This window comes from Eumetopias jubatus, unplaced genomic scaffold (assembly GCF_037043125.1).
Source record: "Eumetopias jubatus isolate StellerSeaLion01/CBP00866 unplaced genomic scaffold, mEumJub1_p1.0 scaffold_11, whole genome shotgun sequence".
In the NCBI taxonomy this organism is placed as follows: domain Eukaryota; kingdom Metazoa; phylum Chordata; class Mammalia; order Carnivora; family Otariidae; genus Eumetopias; species Eumetopias jubatus.
This window is the reverse complement of record NW_028274817.1, coordinates 83909394-83935082: the sequence shown is the minus strand read 5'-3', so window position 1 is coordinate 83935082 and position 25689 is coordinate 83909394. Positions and strand designations below refer to the sequence as shown.

Genomic DNA, 25689 nt, shown 5'->3' with positions numbered 1-25689 from the left:
GAGCTGTACAGGCAGCTTCTCTCTGAGCCTTGAGAGGCTGGTTGTGGCGTGGGTGGATGGCGAGTGCACGATGTCTTTGGAGTCCTTGTACCAAGAGGAATGCAGGCACTTCGTTGGTTCTGTGTGCGGGGAGTGCTTGCCTGTGCAAACCATGGGAAGGAGAGTGTGGTTGTATAATCACACCTTGCTGCGGGCACCCCCTACTTCTTGCTTTTGCTCCCTAAGGTAGAAGTTTGGGGCCTCCTCAGGGACTCCTAGCTGGTTGGGAACAGTGCTAGGTAAGGGGCAGTGAGAGATGTCCAAGGTAGAGGCTATGGAACAAACAGCTAACTAACTGCTATCTACTTGCTAACAAACTGCTAACAAAGATTGAAAGCACTTCCCATTGTGGCTGGGCAGGGATGGCGGGTCAATCCGCTGGAGGAATTAGAAATTGCTGGGCCCCAGGAGCAGGCTCTCCCTGAGACATTTGAGCTGCTCTTCCCCAAGCTTGATCTTCTCTTCCAACTCTCGCTGTTCGATGATGAGAGCAGATTTCATCTTCACAAAGTGTTGGTAATCTTGGAGCTGGTCCTGAGGCAGGTAGCGGGAGACCATGCCAAACACCAGCTTCTCGCGGCGGTCCACATGCTCCTTCAGCTCCTTGGCATCTGCCAACTGCCCTGTCAGCTGCTGCTTCTTCTCTATCAGCACCAACTGAGGAATCAGATAGAACAATTAAGAGCCATCCCAGTTCCCAGTCGGCTGCCTTACCCACGGCTCCACCAGGAATGCTGCCACCAACAGCTCCCCACTCTGCTAACTGATTAGTCCTAGATTTCCTGCCCTGAGGTCCACCTTCATGCAAAAGCCCTTCTTTCTTATGGGGGGGGGAGGGGAGGATGAACACAACAGTGCTTCTGGACAGGGCGGTGTGTATTCACCCCTTTCCATCCCTAAGCTGCCTTTAATCCATGGACCACCACCTGGGTTAGGGTGGGGGAAGGTTCTGACAAAGCCAGCTCACGCCCCTTCCATCCGGAGAACAAGGATCACCATGACAGTGCTTTCAAAATGGTGCATGTCTCCGTGTTGGTGTACACGTGTGAGTATGTATCCGTGCGTGTATGCTCGTGTGTAGGTGCCTCTCAGTGTGGATTCCAATTTGTATCCCAAACCACTTGTGTGCGGGAAGGTAATGCCCCTTTTGGTTCACGGAATTATGCAGAGTGGCCCAACCTGTGAAACTGACAGACTCCCAATCTCAGCTACTTGGTGAGACCTCGTCTTCCAACTTGGAGAGAGAGTAAGGTGAAATTGCTGCTGCTGCTGCTGCTACTACTCTTCCTACCACCGTCGGCACCGATCCTAGTACTACTATTACTACTATTATTACCACTAACACTGATGATACCACCACCACCACTATGACTATTACTACCACTATCACTATCGATACTACTACTACTACTGTTACTGCTATTACTACCACTATCACTATCGATACTACTACTACTACTGTTACTGCTATTACTACCACTATCACTATCGATACTACTACTACTACTGTTACTGCTATTACTACCACTATCACTATCGATACTACTACTACTACTGTTACTGCTATTACTACCACTATCACTATCGATACTACTACTACTACTGTTACTGCTATTACTACCACTATCACTATCGATACTACTACTACTACTGTTACTGCTATTACTACCACTATCACTATCGATACTACTACTACTACTGTTACTGCTATTACTGCTGCTACTACTGGCGGGTAGCACTCATTCAGTGTTTACCCTGTTCTGGGCCCTGTTTTAAGTAATTAATATGGATTATCTAATTTATTTATTTATTTTTTAAAGATTTTATTTATTTGGGGGGGGAGGGAGAGGGAGAGGGAGCAACAGACCCCCTGCTGAGCAGGGAGCCCGATGTGGGACTTGATCCCAGGACCCTGGGATCATGACCTGAGCCGAAGGCAGACGCTTAACCGACTGAGCCAGCCAGGAGCTCTGGATTATCTAATTTAATTCTTACAACCCCATGAGGTGGAGGTAGTGTGTTTTTGAAGAGACTGAGACAGAGTACGGTTAAGTAAGTTGCCCACAGTCACACAGCTAATTATTGGTAGAGCCAGAATTTCCAGGCACTTAAAAGCGAGTGCCCACACTCTTAACACTATGCTTTACTGTCTCCCAGCTGAGCCAGACTTGAAAGAGGGAGCCCCGAGAAGGAACAGATGGAACTTCCCTCCATCCACTCCTGAGACCCCAACTCTACCTTCTCCTGGTTGGCCTCTGAATCGATGCTGTTGAGAGCATTCTCCACCCGGGCCAGTCGTCCAGAGAGGGACAGCAATAGGTTGACCACTTTGTCCAGGTCCCCGATAAACAAATGGTATTTTTCAAACTCGTTGGATTTACAGACCGCTTTTAGGTTGGCCTCCACCTCCTCCCCAAGGGCAGAATTGGCACCGATGTCCTCTAGCAGTCCTCGCTGGGCCTCCCGCAGGACAGAAAGCTTTCTGCCGATGCTTTCAATAAGCTGTATCTAGGAGAAATCAACAAGAGAAGGCAAAGGATGAGAATGGGGACTAATAGAAACTGATCTGTGCCTGTAACCTCCGTTTTGGGTGGAGGTTTCCATCTGGAAACAGATGGCAGGCTCTACTCATCATCAGAAACAAAGGAAACCCGAGCAAGTCATGAGCAATTCCAGTTTTCTGGATAGGCGCCCTCTCTCCCATCTATCTCTTCAGATCTGGTAGGAATCAGTCACCACCAAACTTCTTGGCATCAGATAAGTGGTACCCAGGGGCTAGTTCTCATTTGCCAGATGTAACTTAATAAATACTGGCTGAGACCATTTAATAAACAGGAATTGGAATGCTTGTGAGAGCACGGGTTGGAAAACCATCGTCATCAAGTATTTGCCTTTGGCTTCATTGATTCTCCTTCAATCCACTGAGTTAGGTCTTGTGTGCATGGCCCTGTGCTGGCCCTTCACCCCCCTCCATTTGGCTTTTGAGGCCTTTTGGATAAAGACTGAGTTCTGAAGTCCCAATGACTAGGTTTGACTTCTACTTCTGCCACCTTCCTGGCTGTGTGACCTTGGGCGGATTTCTTTATGGAGTTCACTTTTGATCTGTGGAATGGGCATAATTGTAGGACCCACTTCATTGAATGGGATGATGGATGCCACGGACTTAGCAGGGACTAAGAGTTTAATAAATGTGGGCCGCTAGGCTGTCACTCCACCTGGCTCCACCCTACCATTCCCATCTCAAGGCTCTGAACCTTTCAGGATTAGCCCCTCATTCCATCTGCATTTACAACCCTCATCCTTGTGCCCCTGATTTGCTTCATGCAGTTCTACCTGCTCTCCATCTCTTCCTTCACTTTGGCTATTTCCCTTCTTTCCTCAGGGCCCAGCTTTGCTCCCACCCTCCCTGCAGGAAGCTTTTGCCTCCATACCCCGTCTCTCAATGATCTCTTTCTTTTCTGAACTCTCCTGCCTTTCAGAAATAGAATGCTAGAGTATAATTTGAAGTTGTTCATTCCCTGTTTCACGTGGATGCAGTTGGTCCGTCTCCTACCGATGATAAGTTTCTTTTATCTTTAAAGATTTTATTTATTTATTTGAGAGAGAGAGAGAGAGAGAGCATGAGCAGGGGGAGTGGCAGGAAGAGGGAGAAGCTGGCTTCCCGCCGAGCTGGGAGCTCAATGCGGGGCTCGATCCCAGGACCCTGGGATCATGACCTGAGCCGAAGGCAGACGCTTAACCGACTGAACCACCCAGGTGCCCTGATGATAAGTTTCTTAAGGGAAAAACTGCTTGTGTCTTCTGATCTGTCTCCCCTCTGGGTATAACGAGTTCTGGAACCCCACTCACAGGAAGGTAGTGTGGTAGAGCGGCCGTTTGGAGTCAGAGATGCCCGGATTCTAATTCCACCCCCTCCAAACTGTGTGACCTTGGGCAAGATACCCAATCTCACAGAGTCTTCTGTTTCCTCATCTGTAAACTGGAGACGCTTCTCCTCTCCTCCCCCACCCTGCCACCTTGGTGGGGGTTAAATGAGATCATAAAGTAAAATGTTTAGTATTGTGCCTGGCCCCTTAGGTGCTCAATACCTATTTAGGGCTGCTGCTGCTGTTGTCGTTGTTGCTGTTGTTACCAGGTACGCTGAGCTAGCAGAAGCTTGTCTGGTGCACAGTCCCAACAAGAACGGAGCCGCCCCAGGTTGCTCACAGCCTTTGCATTCAGCATCGCATTGTGGTTAAGAGCATGGACTCTAGTGCCAGACTACTTGGGTTTGAACCCCAGTTCTGCCACAAAGCACCAGTGTAACCTTGAGCAAATCACTCAGCCTTCCTGTGCTTCAATTTCCCCATCTAAAAAATGGGATAACAATAGCACCTACCTCATAGTACTGTTCTGAAAATGAAATGAGTTAATACAGGTTACACACTTAGAACAGGATCTTGTATCTTGTATCTTGTGTATATATACTGAAGTATGCTTCAGCGTGTATTTGTTCTTTTCATAATTTTTTTTTTAGAGAGAGAGAGAGAGAGAGAGGGTGCACGTGAGCTGGGGGAGAAGGGCAGAGAGAGAATCTTAAGCAGACTCCATGCCCAGCGTCTAGCCTGACGCAGGGCTTGATCTCCTGACCCTGAGATCATGACCTGAGCCCAAATCAAGAGCTGGATGCTTAACTGACTGAGCCACCCGTATGCCCCGCTTCAGGGTTTGTTTTGTTATTATTCACACCCAGGCACTCTGGGACCACAGGCTTTTCATTTTCTAGCATGTGCTCCTTTCTAGTAATTTATTTAGAAATGTCCAAGGAGAAGTGTCCAAGAAATGTCCCAAGAGAGACTGCTCTGGGTCCAGGGCCTCGTATCTAATTCAGAACTGGCCAGAAGTCAGGGGATCACTATGATCTTAAGTCTGAAGTGTCATCGGTTTACATGTAAGGAAAATTCTAAAACTCACTTGAGAATCAGGGATCGATGATATGAATGAGGCAATACAATTAGATGCTAAGAGGCTCCCAGTTATATCCTTACCCCCTGCTCTCCCAAACAAAACTCAGTGCCAGGGACAAGGGAGGGCTGGGGGCCAAATGATCAACTTGGAAAATCACCTACCCACCCTAGCTCTTCGGTTCCATCATTCCATAGATCCGGAAGGATGCAAGCGAAGAGAGCCCTTTGTTTCTTGGCACCTGCCTTTGCAACCTGAACTTCAGTCCTGGGGAAAGTGTACTGGATAGAGCTAAGGAGTCATCACAGACCCAGGTAGAGCTGAGTTGCTTTTCTAGGATATTGCAAATTGGTGACCTTCTTCACCTGTCTTCCTCAGACAAAAGCTGTCCTAGCTCCCCCACAATCACTTCAAATCACTACCTGCTGTTCCGTGCTTTGCCATTTCTGATCATTTTTCTCTTTTCCTGCTCAGACTCTTATTAGGTTTGCTCCTAATAAAAAGGTCCTGAGTAAGCCAGGAGCAGCCTTGCCACACTCAGGGAACACAGAATCCAAGGAGGCAGGCATCTGGATCAATACAACTTTGATACCACCATGCTTCCAATTCTTTCCCTGACATTTTGCTTCAGATTTGAAAGTGGTGGGGGGTCTCCTGCAAATGGCCTCCAGCTTTCCTACAGGTCATGTCCTGAATGAGAAGCATGGGCAGAGGAGCAATTTACATCAAGTTCAGATGTTCACAAAGTGGTAAATTAGGCCTTTGGGGTTGGCATGGAAACCCTATTTGCTTACGAAATAAAATGGGTAAGTGCAGGGAGGGCAAAGTGATTCCAGGAATTTGATTAGAAAACTAGCCTAGTGATGCTTACAGGAAGAACAGGGAGGTTTTGGAACAACAACATCATTTCTATTGCTCATTCTAGTATTTTTAAGACATTATTGATTATTCTTGCAAAGAAATACTAAAATTTACCAGCCTCTAATTTCTCCGCCCCCCCCTTTTTTTTGGCTTAGTCAGTCTATTCCCTCTTCCAGAAAGTTACACAGAGAATGCAATCAATGGCTGCTATTGGTTTGAGCTCGCTGGCAAAAACTCTGATGTGCCCTGGGCGGCGAGTTACTTACAAGGCTGGCTTATTTCAGAGGGACGGCGCAATAAAGTAGAAAGTGAGACAGTCTTGACTTCATTCAAGTCCTGGATCTACTACTAGGTCTGTAACTCTGGGCAACCTAATCCTCTCAACTGGTAAAAAAGGGGATCACTGTCCAGTTGTTTTAAGGATTCGAGAGACACAGTGATAATGATGATGATGATGTTGATGATTTCTGTTACTATCACTATTATTATTGGCTGGATCAAAAAGAGACTGGAGTTGCATTTGTGAGGAACCCAGAGAGGCTATTTGATATCCATACTGAAGAAACGGGGATGCACCAAGTTGTTCTGGAGAGTGTAGAGGGCAGGTCAACCTCCAGACATGCAAACTAAATGGTGAAAATCTAAGGCATATCAGAAAACTTCACCTTTTTTTGAGCCAGTTCGTGGTCAACTTCTTCCTCTCCCAGGCCAATCTCTGCCATCTCGGGTTGGTCTTTCAACTTGTTCAACAGTTCTGCTTTGGCCACAGAAATATTGTAATAAGTTGAGTAAGAGGTAGGGATCCCTGGGGCCCCTGGAGGAGGCGAGAAGCGCTGAAATTCTTGTCTGTAGAAACAAAGAATGACCATTTGAGCACCTCTGTCAGAGAGGCTCCTGAACTTTCTGCTTCTTAATTTCCCCATTTGTGAAAAGTGGGACCCTGCTTCACCAAGGAGCTATGGAATAAGGAAATGATGGACCAGGAAGCACTGTTGAAATGTCAACGGGCCACATGAAGATTACCCAGAAGCCAAGGCAAGGCCAACTTTGAGAATTTAGAAGGCTATTTCTATGCCCTGGACTTCAATGGGTAGGGGAACTTCTTTAGGGGTGATTTGGTTTGGTCAGCGCCCCACTAAGATCCAGAAAGACTGGCAGGCCCCAAAGTTCTGCGCTTCTGATCTTCCAGGATTCCCCTCAGTTCATGGCCCCGGCATATGAATCCCCAGGGAGGGAGGAAGTGGTAGGGATCTATCTGAGACCTTAGCTATTCATCCTCCAAGACTGTTGGCCTCCCTCCTACACAGCCCACACCGCCGCCCACTCCAGCTCTATCTAGTCTGCTTGCTTACAAAGGCACCCCATGGCTTTCCTGGACACTCGTGTAATCTCTTCTTTCCTGGTGGTGCCACTCCTGCTTGAAATGGCCCCGCCATTGCAGATCTCCCACAGCAAAGAGGTCACCCATGACCTCAGCAGTGGTCGCCATGCTGGAGGCTGGGGTTAACACCCCTGCCAGGGACTTGTCACGGCCTACCACATCTCTCATGAGCTCTTCTGAGACTGCCTGTGAGGCAGGCCTTCGGCCTGGGAAAGGATAGCATCTCTCCACTTCTGCCATATCCCCAGTGGCCCCAGCCTCCTCCACGGTTGCAGAATGAAATGGGGAAAAAAATGGAACCAGTGGCACCCAGGGGCTTGACAAATGTAGCAGCAGACCCTGTTGTCTTCGGTTCACTGAAGCCCGTGGGGCTGAGGTGCTGCTTCTCAGAGCCCCAGCCCATGAAAGCGAACTGCTCCTGTGGAAAGAAGTAGCTCTGGTTCCACGCTGGCTTGGGTTTGGGCTCTTCTGCCATCGAGGCTTCTGGTCTGGCGTGAGGCAGAAAATAAGGAGAAAAGCTTTAATGTCAGGTTTCAGTGATGGAAGGGCAAAGAATTCCACCCATGGTTTATGCAAGAGCCCCCCCCCCACTATATTCTTGTTGCCTACCAGCCACCCCTACCCTCCACCTGTCTGTGTCACTGCCCCTTTGCTAACCTCTAGCTGTTTGAAAGGAAAAATAGGAGAAACTCATTAGTCATTTTTGCAGCTACTTGCAGCTCTTAGATAAAGGTCAAAAATAATGGTTAAAAGGCTCCACAGCTATTTACTGATTCATGCTATGCTCTCTCCTAATTCATCACACAAAAGAAACTTGGGCATGCCACTATTCCTCAACCAAGGTATTCATTTTACATGTGGGTTTTTTAAGCTAATAACACTAATAAACGAACAATACTAGCTAATACTCACTCACGCTTACCCATGTCCTAGAAACTGTCCTAAGATGTGTTTTTCTGTAGGTGTGTCTGAGTGTGTGTGTGTGTAGATAGAAATAAAAAAATTTAATGCTCGTGGCAACCACTTTAGAGATAAGGAACATGAGGTACTGAGAGGGAAAGTGACTACCCCAAGGTCACCAGACAGTAAATGACAGACCCATGATTTAGACCTTCGTGACCTAACTCCAGAATCTATACTTTTAGCCACTATGCTATATTGCCAAAGGGACAACTTGACATCATATAAAACCTTGCATGTAAGGAATTTTCTGGCTGGACTATATCTATGTTAGCAGACAAGAGAGAATATTCTGGAGGGAATAGGAACATATGAACTTAGGGAGTTCTTATCTATAAGAAAAAATATTTAGGGCATGTGTGGGAGAGTTCGGAGTCAGAAAGTGCTGAAAGAAAGTACAGAATTAAGGGGAAAAAAGGATGTGGCTGTATGTCAGTTATATCTCAATAAAACTGGAAATATTTTTTAAAAGGATGTGCTAATTATAGACTCAGATCGCAGCGGACACAGCCCTGCACCATATCACAGCGGATCATCTTAGGCATTATGTCCCAGAGCTCCTGTTTTCATAATCTCCACTAATAGGGCAGGAGTTACAGGAGATCTATGACAACATAATCTGCATTTGATAATGAACACGGAAGCAAAAATCAGATTCCTTCTGCAGAGCACTGAGAGGAAATGCATAGAGTTCGGTACTCGAACCAGAGTTAGGGGACTTAACCAACGCTTGAAAATTCCACTAACCTGGTTTTTAGATGTATCCCAGCGTTTTGTAACTGAATAGTATGTGGGTTACAGAAATGCTCTGGTTTGACTTGGCTGAAATTAGAATGTCTTTTTTTTTTTTTCTTCGTATTCTGGATTCAAAATATGATACATCTACCTGCCCCTAACACTTCTCCCTTACAAAGTCTTAAAGCCACTTCCTTCTGGTTAGAACCCTATGCTCTCCCAGGGTCTGGGAATAAGATCTTGAGGAGACCAGAGATCCTGGGAGGATGTACTGGGCACAGTGAGCCAGATGGCCTGGGTCCTGACTACCTGTGATCTTCTGCAGGTTACTTTAGCCTCCCTGTGCCATGCTTTTCTCACCTAAAAGATGCAGGACACTAATGATACCTATTTCATAGGTTGGTTGTGAAGATTAAATCCATCAACACACAAAGGTGCTTAGAACAATGCCTGGCACATAGGAAGCAGGCAAAAAAAAAAAATTATTAGCTTTGTTGGGAATAATGCTGTTCCTTAAATCCACATCATCCAGAGAGGCATCTATAATTGATTTTCTGCAGCCACAGCTAGCTAGGGCTGTGTGCAAACAGATGTTTCCCCTTGCATTCTAGAGTCATTAACAACAACAACAAAAAAATAAATCTCTGGAACGAGTTACAAGATCTCTAGTAATAGCAGTTTCCTTCTCTCTGGCCAAGGCGCCAAGGTGAATGGAGGTACATAAAAGGAGGAAGGACTAGGAGGCTGAAAGGGGCAAGTCTGGGGCCTCTAACCACGATCGCTGGGACACTCTGCCCTACAGGGGCCAAGAGGGCCTTGTAAAGGCCTGGCCTGTTGCAAGAACAAGATCTCTCTGAGAGAGGCTGCCTAGGATGGCAAATGAAGCGTAGGTTTTAGAGTCACACAGATCTAGCTTTGGAATCGAAGTCCGTTAGTCCCTTATTTTCCTCAGCTGTAGTTTCTTCATCTGTCAAATGGGAATCATCTGTCAACCAGCGCACAGGGCTGTTGGGAGGTTAAATGAAATAATGGGTATAGAACGACTAGCGGTGTGTGGCACACAGCGAATGCTTCATACACGTTCAGCCGTTGGTTTATTCATTCTGTCTTCTTAAATGTTAAGTGCCTACCACATGCTAGGTCACCTTCCCTTCTCCCTGCCGTGACAGGGAGCAACCACAGTCGCTTTCCACAAAACGTCTTCTGATGACAGTAAGAACGCCCCCCAGCTAGCTGGACAGCTTGAAAAGCAGCCGCGAGGGCTCCGATGAGAGACCCTCCCAGTGTCTAGGAGCTAGCTAGGCCCTGTCGCGCTCTGCTTGTGCACCTCGCACTGGGAAACTTCTCAACTAGTTCCAGATGGCCAGGTGAAGGGTTTGTGGGTGGGTAAAAGACGCAAAAACGAGGTACTTCTAATAGCAACGGGTCTCCGGCAAGTTCCTTCCGTAGAAGGATTTAAAGAAAGCACTTATGGGATCGATACCTGCCCCTGACCCGCTCCCCCCAGCAGAGTGCGGGCTGAGCTCTGGGCAGGATGGTGTGGGCAGAGCCAGAGGCCAGAGCTCCTTCGCTTTGGAGCCAACAGGACAATGGCCAGGCACTGTAGGGCAAGCACAGTGAGGCACACAGACACCAACAGCCCGGTGGCCGGGCTTACACTCCTGCTCTGCCCTCCCTGCCCGGGCAGCTCACCCTGTCAACTACCACCTGTGGCCCGCCGAAGCAAATGCAAAGAGGCAGGGCCACAGGGCTGGGGCAGGGAGGGGATGGAGAGAAGGGCAGAGGAAAGGAGTGCCCTTGACTCTTTGTAAGGAACGAGCCGGGCACAAAGCGCCCACCCCCAGGAGCAGCTGCGGGGAGAGTTTAGAAGCCCGGGCAGGTCCTAGAGCAGAGGCCGGTCAGGCTGTGAGCTGGCCTCTCGTTCTAGAGAGCGAGCAAAAGAACAAGGCAGGAAAGGGCCTGAGCCAGGCTCTGGGGGAATGCCAGGAGGCAGGGAGGGCTTAATTCCTTCTGGCTCAGGGGCGTGAAACTGATGCATACCTTAAAAGGCAAACTGAGAAATAAGATAGTATTTTGACAGTGATCGTTAAGAACATCAGCCACGACCATTTACCGAGCACCTACTATGAGCTACACACGGGGCTCCCTACTTTAGAGAGATGGTCTTCATCTTTATGACAGCCAAGTGGAATGGGTATCATCATGCCCGTTTTCCCGCCGAGAAAAATGTGAGGCTGGGAGCAGTTTAATCAATCGACCAAGCCAAGGTCACACAGCTGGTAAATGGTGGAGGTGAAGTTCACGCTCCTGCTGCAGCCACCTGGGGGACCTTTCTTTCATAAGCACTTACTTGGGGGGATCAGTGGTCTCCTTCTCTGATGTCCTCCAAAGCCCACCCGGACCGTAACAGCAAGGGGGCTGAACCTTCTCAGGCTGAGATCCCAAGTGGCCCCTTATTGGAGGCAGGAAGTCGCTGGGATGGAGACCAAAAGACTCTTGCTCTGCTGGAAGGCTCTGTGAGCCCTGCCTCGAAGCCTCCAAGTGGCCAAAGCCCAGGGGTTGTGGGTGCTCCAGGACCTCTTCAGGATGGAGGGTGCCGGTACCAGTGGTTTCTGAACTGAAATACTGGGGTGGGAGCTCCTCCTCCTCCCCCTCCTCCTCTCCCCCTTCCTCCTCTTCTTCTTCCTCTTCTTCCTCCTCCTCTCGCTGCAGCTTCTGCTGCTCCTGGGCTGCACGGAAGAGCCTGTACTTCTCCCAGTTGGGAGGAGGCGGGCGAGGAGGAGGAAAGGCCTTCTTCCGGGCTCCCAGAGGATCCGGCTGGGTCTCATCAGCTTTGGTAAAGGGCTCCCTCCTATGCTGCCCCCAGGCCCGGGAGCTCTGCAGCTCCAAGCTGATGTGGCTCTCTGAGAAGGCACGGCTACGCAGCGGGCGGGGCACGGAGGCCACGGAGCTCCCCTCCTCACAGGCAGAAGTTTCCTCTGTTGTTTTCGAGGAGTGCTTGAAGTCTCCGAGAAGGTCAAGGGAAGAGATCGCTCGGTAGCTTGACAAGTCCAGTGCTGGGTTCTCAAGGCAAGGATGGGACGGGGTTGCCCATGGAAAGCTAGCCTTGGAATGAGCCATTTCCCTGCAGAACAGCAAGACGGGGATTGTGTAAACCGAGCACGTCGCAGATGGCCCCATGTTTCGGATAACATCATTTCTGTAAACTTTAAGACGGCCATAAAACAATGCAAGCATACGTAGTAAATGCAATCATAAGAATAGTAATACTAACACATAATATTGATAGCTAACACTTACTAAGTATGTACTAAATGCCAGGCACTGGTTTAAGTGCTTTCCACGTCTTAACGTAGTTAATACTCACAATGACCCCACGACGTAGCTATTATTATCATCCCAATTTTATAGCCAGGAAAACTGAGGCATGGGCAGGTTAAGTAACTTGCTCTGGGTCATAAAGCTGGTAAGTGGTAGAGCTAGGATTTGAACCTGGACAGTCTAGCTCCAAAGACTGGATGCACACACTACCTCACTCTGTAGCACTTGGATTGAATGTGCTGTGTACTGGGGCTTACAAGTCTGATTATCCTGTTACATTGTTTTTGTTTGCTTTGTTTTCAACCATGAAAAATTTTAAATATTTAGAAACATACAGAGATTGCTATAATAAATATCCATGCTCCCACCGACTGCCCAGGATTAGCACATTTAAATACTCTGCCATCTATACTTGATGATTTTTTTTAAAAAGAGATACATAGTACCCTTTGTTTCGCTCCCCACTTCTATTCCCCTGCTGCCTCTCCAGATGCAAGCTGTATCGTGAATTTGACATGCTTTCTGTCCGTGTTTTTATACTTGTACCAAAAGATATCAAGCAGGCAATTCACAAATATCTACAATTTTGGGTTTAAAATAGCTCCTTCTAATGCAATTCTAGTCAGAATTCTCAACAGGAATTTTTAACTATAGCACTTTTTATTAATTTGCAACATGAAGTAAGATACAATATATTTTTTAAAGATTTTATTTATTTGAGAGAGAGAGCATGAGAGGGTCTGAGAGAAAAGCAGACTCCCTGCTGAGCAGGGAGCCCGATGTGGGACTCGATCCTGGGACTCCCAGATCATGACCTGAGCCGAAGGCAGTCGCTTAACCAACTGAGCCACCCAGGCGCCCATACGATACTATATTAAAAAGTATTTTGCTACAGAAGAAATGGGGGGGAGGGATTAGGCATATTCTAAAGCAATTATAATTAAAACAGTGTGTTACTGATTAGTAGAACAGAATGAAAACTCCAGAAACACATTGAACGATATAAAATCATATATAACTCACCTTCCATAACAAGGAGATAAAGAATGATTTTTAAAAACAATTTTTTTGAGATAACTGCGGAGCAGTGATATTTGGAGCTGCACCCTCTATTATGTACCAAAATAAATTCCAGATTCAAGAGTTAAGGGTATGTGTGTGTGTATCTTAATGTATGTTATATGCATATACAGGTATATATAGTCTATGTTTATAAGAAAAAACTATCAGAAGATTAAAAAGACTGTCACTTGTGAGGCAAAATGAGATTCTCATCTTATAAGCAATAGAAAAAATATCCAAAAGAAAGAAGTCCAGGTTGATTTAAATATGTATAAAAATATGCATAAAAAGTCAAACTTCTGTATAATAAAGAGTGACCAAAGTCAAAGGATGGCTCTTTAGTCTCCCAGTGTAAAGAGTTAAACCCTCTAAACCAGAAGACCTGGTCTCCTGCTGTAGACTGTGAGCAATCAGCATCATGCTAAGTATTGTCTAGTGACAGGAAATTCCAGCAGTTCAATTAAATCATCAGACAGAATACCCATTCAATAGTCATACTGAAGACTGAGAATATTTCTTTAAAAAAATAATCATACACATAATGGTAGCCAAGCTCAGACAGAATGAAGAACCAAATCTCCTTCAGTCAGCTCATCTCCAGTCCCCGTCGTGGCTAGCTCATCACTCACATGGATCAGAAATTCACCCCCACACGTCCACACTCCCTTCTCATTTGGGCCTTTGCCCACCTATAGTTCCTTAAGATTCTAAGTTCCTCCTTGTGTGCAAAGTGTTCCACCTGGCATTTCCTCCAGCAGGAAACAAACAAGGTGGTGAGTGGAGAGTGAAAGGTTGACAAATGCTATCAGGCAGAGGATTTTCCTGACCACCTTATCTCAAACAGAGATGACTTATCCTTCCCTATCCTCTTTCTATTTTGTTCTTTCTCAGAACACACATCTCCACTTAGTTATTATATCACATATCTATTTTCACTTGTTTAATTTATGCTCCACTCTCTAACTAAAATGTAGGCTCCATGAGGGCAGGGATTCTTATGAGTCTCATTTATCTAGTACCTAGAGCCTGGCACACAGTGGGCATTTAATAAATTTTGTTTAATAAATGGATTGATGAATAGAAATATCATATGATCCATCTTTGGGTATTTACCCAAAGAAAATGAAGACACTAATTTGAAAAGATATATGCACCCCTATGTTCACTGCATTATTTACAGTAGCCAAGATATGGAAGCAACCCCAGGGTCATCAACAGATGAATGGATAAAGAAGATGAATGGCTAAAAGATGGTACACACACACACACACACACACACGCAGAGGAATATTACTCAGACACAAAAAAGGATGAGATCTTGCCATTTGCAACAATGCAGATGGACCTAGAGGGTATTATGCTAAGTGAAATAAGTCAGATGGATAGAGAAAGACAAATACCATATGATCTCACTCATACGTGGAATCTAAAAAACAAAATGAACAAATAAACAAAAAGCAGAAACAGACCCATAAATACAGAAAACAATCTGATGGTAGCCAGAAGGGTACAGGTGGGGGGAGAGGGGATGGGCAAAATGGGTGAAGAGGGGTGGGAGATACAGGCCTCCAGTTACATTTGTGAGCACAGCATAATGTACAGACTTCTCAAATCACTATGTTGTATACCTGAAGCAAATGTAACTTTGTGTATCAAGTATACTTTGATAAAATAATAAAATAAATGGATTCATGCCAAAAACAAAAAAAAAAACAACCAACAGCCATGATATTTGTATTGTAACAAAGTAGAATTAAAGGCAAAAATCAACAAACAAGGCAAAGAAGGGCACCATAAATTGGTGGTTAGAACACATGATTAAGATCTAACTACCCTAAATCTTTATGTGTCAAATAACATAGCATCAAAATTCATAAGGCAAAAGCCATAGGAAATGCAAAGGTAGAAAAAGGGAGCAATGAAATATGCTGATGACAGATGTGACAGTCAAAACTAAGATAATGGGAATATTTAAATTTCTCTCTTTTCAAGGGTCCATTGAAACTTTTTTAAGTTGACTTTATATTAGGTCAAAAAATGAAAGAAGTACAGACTATGGTACCTAATCACAACATAAAAACACTAGAAATTAGTGACAAAAATGGAAAGACAAAAACTTCTAGTACATAGAAAATAAAAGGGAAAAAAATATTCCCCACTCTAGTCAAAGAGATCTGATCTGAAATTGTAGAATACCTAAATAACAACAACAATGAAATATCAGAAACTAGAGAATTTGACTGACTAAAGCAGTGGTCAAAGGAAAAACCGAAGCCTTCAATGCTTACATTAATATGTAAGAACAAATTAAAATCAATGAATTAAGCACTGAACAAAAGAAGTCAAGAAAAGAGCCACAAAAATAGAGCTAAGCAAAGCAGAAAGAAAACTAATGGCAGAAATTAATACACTGGAAAACAAATGGCAGAATTAATAATTAAAGCCAAAAGCTACTTCTTCAAAAGAAAATACAAAGCAATAAAAAGATAAACCACTTGCTAATCTAATTAAAAACCCCAAATGCACAAAATAAGAAATGGAGAAATAACCACAGTTGCAGAGTAAATGAAAAGAGTAAGAGAATACTTTGCTCTACTCTATGAAAACAAATTAGAAAGCTTAGGGTGGTTTTCTAGGAAAACAAAAATTACCAAAACTGATTGCAGAAGAATGGAAATATCTAAGCGCACCTGTTACCACAGGAAACAATGTTGATAAATTTGACAAAAAAAGATAGCACACTCACGCGGTCTTATGTTAATTCTACCAGCCTTCAAGGAACAGACAACCTCAATACTATTTACACTTCCTAGACTCTGGAATCTACTGAGGGAGAAGAAAAGAGTCCTGCATGATGTCAACACGAAAACCCAACAACTAGAACATACATAAAGGCAAACTAGAAACCAGGCTCATATAAGAATACCAATGCAAAAGTCTCACCATTTTTTGCATTTAAAAACATAAACATTAGGACATTAGTACACGTAAGGAATTTATTAATAAACTACCAACATATATTGAAAGTGCATGTGCAAAAAAATCTTTCTGAAGAGGGTGCATGATCCAAAAGAGTTGGAAGACACTGGTCTGGGATGGCTGTTCCTAATCAAAGTGTCTCCTGAGCGAAATTACCAGGAACGGTTGTTGAAAATGCAAATTGGTGAGCCCTACCCCCCAGAAATTGGGATTTAGTACCTCTGTGGTGGCGCCAGGGAATCTGCATTTTTAACAACTGCCCCCCGCCCCTGCAAGGGATTCTAATACAAGTGGATCCGGGACCATACTATGAAACAGGAGTCCGGGGTGGAAATGATGGGAGGGCTGCGGTTTGGGGTGGAGTTTGGGGGACAGGGTTCTTTGTTCCTGTTAGGTTGGTTTCCCATCTATACAGCCTGTCTTCCACCCCTCACCACACACCTTCCCCCCTTCTTTCCCTGCCTCTCTCCCCCTCCTCCGCCTCATCTCCAGTCTCGCTCTTAGGAAATGCAGGTGGTGGCAGCAAGGTCTCCAAAGGCCCCGGCTGGGCCGATATCCCGCAGCCGGGGTGACAAGAGTCCTGCTGCATGAGAGTACTCAAATTCACCACTCTTTCCCCTTCTCTCCCCAGAGCACAGGAACGACAAGGCAAGAGAGTAGAGTGGAAAGAACACAGTGTCAGAAAGACTTGGGTCTGCATTCCAGTAAAAATGTAAAATCGGGCTCCATAACCCAAAAGCTGCACGACCTTGCACACAGTAGTTAATTTATCTCACTTTCAGTAAAATATTTATCTTACAATGCTGCTGTGAGGATTAACTATATAAAAAGGACCTAGCAATGATGTTGGGTACATGGAGAGGTGATTAATAATGATAGAATTATGTTTATTGTTAGAAAGGACTCCCTTCCTCAGGGCCACTGCATATGGCTGTGCCAGTTGTGCAGTGCACAACCTTCACTCCTGTATGCTTTGGCCTTGTTCCTCGTTCTCACCAAAGGAGTTGGACTGCACTGTCCCCTGGTTAATATTCAGCTCTGCTCAAGAGCCAAGAAACCAGGAGATCTCGGGTCTCAGCTCAGCCACATGTCTGCCTAGCTAGGAGGCCTGAGCTAACCAAGGATTTTAACTTTGGGCTCATGTACTAACTCTTCTCATCTACTAAAAAGGGACAAATAATAAGAGGCAAGTTTAGGTTTAAGAGCAGTGTGAAAATCAAAAAAGGATTCGATATTCTAAGTTGTCTTGTTCTGGTACTAATCACTTATGTCAGCCTTACAGAATTTACCTCTAGGTAGCCAACTCTAGAATCAGTTGGAAGAAACAAACATACCCTTCTAGACATTTGGTGTCCTAATTCATGGCACTGTGACCTTACCTGGGGGCACTGGGCTCTGACAAGGCAACCTGGAAATTGCTATTCTCTGCATCAATCTTAATTTTATTTTATTATTTTTAAAGAAACATTCTCTTTTTTAAAGATTTTATTTATTTATTTGACAGAGAAAGAGCACAAGCAGGGGGGACCGGCAGGCAGAGGGAGAGAGAGAGAAGCAGGCTCCCTGCTGAGCAAGGAGCCCAATGTGGGACTCGATTCCAGGACCCTGGGATCATGACCTGAGCCGAAGGCAGACGCTTAACCGACTGAGCCGCCCAGGCGCCCCATCAATCCTAATTGTAGAAGTACTACCCCCTCCCCACTTACATGGCCTGTGCAGGGCCAGCCTGAGCCTTACAGAGTCACTTACATCAGGGGAGCAGAAGCGGGCATGACTCCGAAAAGGGAAAGGGGAACCTTCAATGGGATCAGCTGGATCAATGTGTGTACAAGTCCTTCCATGCGGCCATTGAATATTCTATTGTGCAAGGTGACCAGATCAAAGGGGAGCAAAACTGACATAGCCCCTTCCTTCCGGGCACTACAGCTGAAACAAACTGGGGAATGGAAGGCTTCCATTGAAGTGCGTCAGGCTCAAATGCAGGTTACTGGCCTCTCTAGCGATCCTATCTTCCAAGGGCTCAAGCCATCTATATGCACAGAAATCTACAACTCCACTTTGGGACCAAGTGGAGTGGAGTGAAGGATAAGGAGTTTCATTAAGGGAAATGAACTATGGTTTCTTACTTCCTAGTGTGTGTTAGGCACTGCTTTTTTGCACTTTTGTGTATGTATTTCTATTAATCTTCACATCAACCCATCATTGCCAGTTGCGGGTAAGAATCCCGAGGCTTACAAAAGGGTAATTCAGGGGCGCCTGGGTGGCTCAGCCAGTGAAGCGTCTGCCTTTGGCTCAGGTCATGATTCTGGAGTCCTGGGAATCGAGCCCCAAGTCGGGCTCCATGCTCTGTGGGAAGTCTGCTCTCTCTCCCTCTGCCCCTTCCCACCACTCGTACTCTCTCTCTCTCACTCGCTCTCTCAAATAAATAAATAACATCTTTAAAAAAGGGGTGTGTGTGGTAAATCATTTTCCCAGCTAGTAAGAAGCAGTCGTGTCCAGACTGGAACTTGCCTTCTCTGACTCCAAGGGCCAATCCCACTGGAGCAAGGACTCCTAGGGTGAGGCAAAAGGTACTCGCACTGCACTTGTCCCCAGGTGTCCAGACAGATATTAGCTCTTTGCATGGAAGCACGAAAGCTAGTGTAAGAAAAGGCTTTGTTGACACCAGCAAGGAGACTACATCTCAAAAACAAAAGCAAATGGCCTGCCAAGTCCTGGGCTGTTCTCTTTTCCTCTTGGCACAGGTTACCTTTTCTTCTGATGAACAGATTTTCCCCTTTTGTTAAAATCTTTTTTTTTTTTTGGACTAATAGTGATTGAAAATGAAAACGAATATTTGCAGAGACTGAAAAAAAATCTCCTCCTGCCTCTTCCCCTGTACTTCTGAAGTTTTCTTGTTTGGAAATTTTACTTTTAAACTCACCACAATAGTTTGGTATTCCAGGATCTCAGCAGTAAGGGTGCACAGGTCCAGCCCCTGTCCCCTTTCCCTTTCCTCGGCAGCCAAAAGATAAGACTGCTCCAAGAAAACAGCCACTCCCAGGTTAATGCTGAAGGAAATATTTGCAAGATCCAGGAAGTGAGACACAAGGAGGCTTACGCTGGGAGGAGAGAAGGGCCCAGAGGGATTGTTGTTGCCACCCTTTTCTGCCTCTGGGTCCACAGACCTTCAAGTAAGGAACAATTAGTCTGGCAATGACAAATGCAAGTGGCAAGACTCGCCCTGAACCTTCCACATCCCCCGGGGAGGCTGGTGCCAAGTGTCCTTTGAAGGGATCAGAGAAGTCCTTGCTTTATTGGGTCTGTCCTGGGTAAAGCTTAGCCTCCCCTCTCCAATGATCCCAACTTGGAATTTCCAAGAAGGTCTTCCCATAACTCCTCTGGATTTTACATAGCGTCATGGACATGGCGGTAAGGGATGGTAACAATCGGTCTTAGGTTTACTGAGAGTCTGTCATGCATCAGGCACAGGGCTGGACAGATGACAGACCTGCTTTCATTTAACTCTTGAGACAATCTTCTGGCGGGGTATTCTCTTGGCCATGTTAGAAATGAGGCTCAGGGCAGTTAAACAACTGGGTGAACACAAAGGGAATAGTGGCCGGAAGTTCCAGCTAAGGTTCATCTGACTCCAACGCCCACACTTTTGCCCATGCAACATGCTGCCTCTTCAGCGTTCAGATTACCTTCTCGAGAGATTTAATAGAAGACATTTTAGGAGTAAAAAACACATTGTCGGGGGCCCTGGAGGGTCTGACACAAGAATAATTCAGCTGAGGATTGGGCTGGCCAAGGTTATTAGGGATCTATTCGCTGCTATCCAGAGGTAATGAAACCCGGGCATGCATCAGAACCACCTGGAGGGCTTACTAAACCACAGGTTGCTGGGTCCTGTCCCCAGGATTTCTGATTTAGTAGGTCTGGGGCAGGGTGGAGAATTTTTATTTCTAACAATTTCCTGGATAATGATGGTACTGCTGGTCTGGGATCACACTTTGGGATCTACTGTTCTAATCGGTCATTACCTACCAGGTTCCCAACTCATCGGGGAATCTTAAGAGGTATAAAGCCATTAAAAAAAAAAAAACTTCTCAAAACAAAATTCATTTAATTAACTATATACATACCATCCATGTGACAACAGGGATGAAGATTTACAAAATAAAATAATGGGAATACTGGAAGTCCAAAATGTTCTGGGAGTCCTGATGTTATTCAAGGAAATTCTGTGCCCCACCATGGTTAAACTATGGATGGGTCAGGGAAAGAGAGGACGTGTTGTCTCTTTGAGTCCTCACGTACACCAGATGTTAATGTACTGACTTTTAAAGACCTAGAATACAATGGGAAAGACTTAATACCAGTTATAAAGAACATGATTCTGTCTCAGACGGTTTAAAAGGCATTCTTGTTGCTCAATTATTAATGAGAACGATTACTGTAGAGTAGTTCTCTGGGCCGCATGTATTTAATGTTTGAGATTTTAACCCTTTGAGAGTTAACCCTAAGGATCCACGAAATGTAGTAACTGGTCATTTTGCAAAGGGTATGAATTTGACTTCCAAGGCATCACAATACCGGTTGAGAGGACAAGGTGCCCAGCAAAAAAAGGGAGCCTCGTCAACCGCTTGGCACTGCCATCTCAACATGGCTTGACGGGTCTCTATTTGCTGACAAGGTACACAGATGCAGTCACCATGGCAGAGAGAAAACGTGCTTCTTTATGAATAATGGCACCGAAGCACAAACTATTGGCAAGCTAGGGCTGGTGATCGAAGTGATAGAACCATCTTAAGAAAGTGATGCTTCTGAGCTAGAAAATACAGTGTTTATTGGTGGGGGTGGGGAGGTGCTATGTTGCAGTGACAGATTTGGAAATTTGCAGAGGTCTGGTGACGTACACCCTCAGGAATGTCAAAGTTCTCGCAGCCTTAAATATGCAGATGTGCTGGTTGATTGAGAATTCTAGCAAACAAATTCTAGTTAACAGTGAGATCAAGCATGTCCCGTAACACTGTCTGTCATTAGTATGTGGATTTTTCCAAAGCCCTCGATCTTTAACTTCCTGGGCCCAGATCAAACCAATCAATCCTCTTCTTTAGATTTTCTTTTTTTATTATACATTCTAGCAACTTGACATGTACCCCCCAAACACCGTGTGTATTCAACTCCAACTATTTACAGCTTACTAGCAGCCCTTCTGAATTTTCTTTGTGTATGGCTACTATCAGAGACAACATGTGATTTAAGATTTAGCCTTTTTGGGGTTAATATGAGTACAAATACTCATTTCTGTGCAAGACCCAATATTTGTATACCTGTCATTGTCAATGGCTATGTTCTGTTTCCATCATAATGATCTATCTATTCGATCGGTAAATCTTTTCCATGATTATAAAGAGCACTACTACAAACATCTTTAAACAAATCATTTTTTTTCCTTTTTAGGTTATTTCCTTGGGGAGTCTGCTGGGTCAAAGGGTATGAACAAACAGTTTTATAACTCTTGTCGCATATTTCTAGATTTTCCTCTAGGAAAACGGAACCAATTTTATACTGCTCCCAGAAACGGTTTCCTCACAGCCCTGTCAAGATAGCGTTTTATAATTTCTGTTGATCATTTCCATTAATTGTTGATAGTTTAATAAGCAGGTCGTGATACGTGGGAGTTATTTTTGTTTGCATTTCTTAAATTGCTAGTGAGCCTGTACTTTTCCATGCAGTGATTTTACCGTCTTGAGTTTGTCACGTGTAAATTGCCTGCTCAGTTTCCTTGCCCTTTTACGAAGCCGAATCTGAAAGCCGACCTTCTAAATCTATATCCATTCTTTATATCTTTTGGACAGTCAATTGTTATCAGTGGTGCTGACCCCAGACATTTGCCTCATTCTGTTGTTTGGCTTTTTACTATATTTTGTTGTACAAAGGTTTTTCCCCCAACTTTTATATATTTAAAATCATCCGTCTTGTCTCTGATGATACCCTCCATTCAACAGACACAAACTGATCTTCTACCCATGGTTGAAAAAAAATATGCTGTTCCACTGTCTGCTTTCTGGAATTTACTATGGAGTATTCTAGGTGCTATGGATCTAAGTTAATTATTCTCTGTATTGATACCTAAAATTCCAACATTTATTAAAGAAAGAGTGATTGCTTTCCCCAGTTCAGGGGTGCTTCCCGTGTGCTCTATATTCTTAGAATAGCTCGTATCTGTTCCTAGAATCTCTCTCTCTCTTTTTTTTAAATTTGCTGTTTGCTTTTTTTTGACCCCCTATCATATGGTTTTGATAATTGTCATCTTCTGACAGGCTTTAAAATCTGTTAGGGTAAGTCTACCATCACTGTCTTTTTAAATAAATGTATTCTTTGGTATTCTTGCCCACTTATTCCTCCAGATAAATTTCACTATGAATCTAACAAGTTCTATAAAGCATCCCACCATGACTCTAATCGGTAGTACATCACATCTATACATTAACTTAGGGAGTACTGTAATCATTGCTATATTTAGTCTCCCTAGATTGAAGCAGAGTATGGCTATGCATTTATTCAGGTCTTTATTTCTCCCATTAGAGTTTTATAATTTTCCTGGAATAAGTTTTGTGAGCCCAGGATTACATTAATACCCAAGTATTTAAATTCACTTTGTCATGCTTTTGACAAATCATTCCATGCCTCAGCAGACTGCATCCTTCCTAGGTGGCAAAGCTCTTCCTAATACAATGAGATTCAATTCTGAATTATCCATTTTCTTTCACTCAATCAGCAAATAGGAAATGTGTACTGGATATTCCACACTCTGCTCATGGTGTGGTTTGATAAAAGGAAGCATGAGAGCCCGAGGCTGAGGACTGAAAAACCTGGGTAGTAGTCTAGTTTTGTCACGTACTTGCTTTATAATCCCAGAAGCAAAGGACTCTGGAGTCCGATGCCTGTTGGACCTTGGGCAAATGACTTTCATCTATCTGTAAGGTTCCCTCATCTGTAAAATTGGGTCAAAAAATGGTAACTATCTCATGGGGTCATGATAAATCATAAATAATTCATGTGAAATGCTTATAGCAGTGCCTGACACATAATAAACACTTCATAAATGTTAGCTATCATATGCTTTGTTGTTGTTGTTGTTGTTGTTGCTAATAACAGTATAGTACTGCCTCTCCTGCGTCTCGGCTTCCTTATCAGTGAAATGGGAAAAAGAAGGCTCAACTGCATAGGGTTGTTGTGAGGATTAACTGTAGCCATATATATAAAAGTGCTCTACACATTCTAAAGCTCTGTGCCAAGTGGAGAAATGGAAAGGATCACAGGAAGCAATCACAGGTGCAGAAAACCAAAAGAGATAATCTAGAAAATACTTTCTTTTGGCTTTTAAATACATCACTTACGTATATAGCGTTTTTCACCCAGCAGATCTACTCACCGCCGTTTTTCCCTCCTGCTAATATCACAATGCATTTGCATTCTCTGCACACAAACCAAATAACAGTGGAGGGAGACAACCAAGAGTGTAACTACCTGGAATTAAAATTCATTGCAGGCTTCCAGGCAAAGAGAGTGGCTCAAGAATATACATTTGATTCTCCCACCTACACCCATCATTCCAATTGTGACAGAAATGACATAAGAAATGTTAAAAATGTTTGTGGGGGTTGGAGGGGAAGGTGAGCGGAAACTCCGTCAAGATTTCTCCTCTTAAATATCATCTCTGCCCTTGACCTTTTCATCTTCCCTGAGGTCATAAACTGTCAACCATCTTAAGCACCAATACTCTTTTTCTTTCCATTGACCTCTCTTTTCTGTTTTTAAATTCAAACCGGTTTCCCAGATCCTGACCAGACCTGCACTTAAACCAGTGGTTCTCATAATTAGCTTGCATCAGAGTCGCTTGGAGGGCTTGTTAAAAACACAGACTGAGAGCCCCATTCCGGGTTTCCGATTCAGTAGGTCTAAGTGGGGCCTGAGGATTTGCATCCCTAACAAGTTCAGAGGTGATACTGAGGTTGCCGGTCCTGGGACCATATTTGGAAAACCACTGACTTAAATTAAACATCACTGCTCCCTCTAATTACCACTCCACTTCTCTCCTTCCTTTCGCCAGCCAATTTCTTCTTTTAAGACATTTTTAAATGTTCAACTGTGTTTTTAAAGTTCTTCTTTTAAAATATTTTTCTATGACACGGTGGCACTAACACATAATCATTGCATTAAAATTAATGAAATGAGGGATGCCTGCGTGGCTCAGTCGGTTAAGCATCTGCTTTCAGCTCAGGTCATGATCCCAGCGTCCTGGGATCGAGCCCCACATCAGGCTCCTTGCTCAGCAGAGAGTCTGCTTCTCCCTCTCTCTCTGCTGCTCCTGCTGTTTGTGCTCTCTCCCTCTCTCTCTCTCTCTCTCTGACAAATGAATAAATGAGTAAATCTTAAAAACAATAAAATTAAATTAATGAAAGGAAACTGAAACCTTCCTATGTTGCCTGTGGGAATGTGAAATGGTACAGCCACTTTGAAAAACAGGCTGTTCCTCAGAAAATTAACAGAATTACCATACGGCCCCCAAATTCCACCCCTTAAGTATATATCCAAGAGAACTGAAAACATGTCCACACAGAAACTTGCACACGAATGGTCATAACAGCATTATTCACAATAGTTAAGAAGTGAAAACAACCCAAATGTCCGCCAATAGACGAATGGATAAATAAATATGGCATATCCATACAGGGGAATGTTATTTGGCAAAGAAAAGGCACGAAGTACTGATACATGCTACAGCACAATGAACCACTAAAGCACGTGAAAGGAAAGAAGCCAGACACAGAAGCCCTCATATTGTCTCATTCCACTTGTAGGAAATGTACCAAATAGGCAAATCCACAGGAACTGAAAGTAGATTAGTGGTTGCTGGAGGTTGAGGGTGGGAATGGGGAGTGACTGCAAATGGGCAGAAGGGATCTTTTTAGGGAGATGGATGGGTCTTAAAATTGGATTATGGTGATTATAGTTGCACGGCATTGTAAATCTACCAAAACAGGTAAATTTATGACGTGTAAAGAGCCCTGTATATTTCTTTTCTAGGAATTCCCCTTACGGGCCATCGTGCCATCTACTTTCTAGGCCCATCACTTCACTACACTTGCTTCCCTGAAGGTCACTTGTGATTCTAAATTGCCAAAGCCAGTAGCAGTCCTCTCCTTAGCCTCTGCCATGGTGCACTGGCCTCTACCTCTTCTGTCACTCCAGCTGCTTGCTCCTTCAGTTTCCTTTGCTGGTTCTTCTTCCTCATCCCACTCCCTGGCTGGCTGATCGACAAACCTCCTCCAAAGAATCCACTTATCTTCCTCACTAACCTCAAATTCAGCATGCCCCAACTCAAATTTGTCATCTGCACCAAGCTAGCCCCC

At 44.5% G+C, this 25689-nt stretch overlaps 1 protein-coding gene across 2 annotated transcripts in view; it reads right to left on the bottom strand.

Moving 5' to 3' along the window:
- Positions 1–426: 426 nt before the first annotated feature.
- Positions 427–25689, bottom strand: part of SHROOM4 (shroom family member 4) — a 215817-nt gene continuing 190554 nt past the window's right edge. Inside the window, exons 6-10 of one of the 2 annotated variants that reach the window (XM_088029011.1) lie at positions 11271–12044; positions 7564–7713; positions 6510–6690; positions 2278–2547; positions 427–696 (exon numbers count right to left, since the gene is read on the bottom strand). In XM_088029011.1, the coding sequence (XP_087885137.1) occupies positions 427–696; positions 2278–2547; positions 6510–6690; positions 7564–7713; positions 11271–12044 (1645 nt within the window). The remainder of the gene's footprint in view (positions 697–2277; positions 2548–6509; positions 6691–7563; positions 7714–11270; positions 12045–25689) is intronic. The other variant, XM_028092957.1, reaches the window with a different exon arrangement.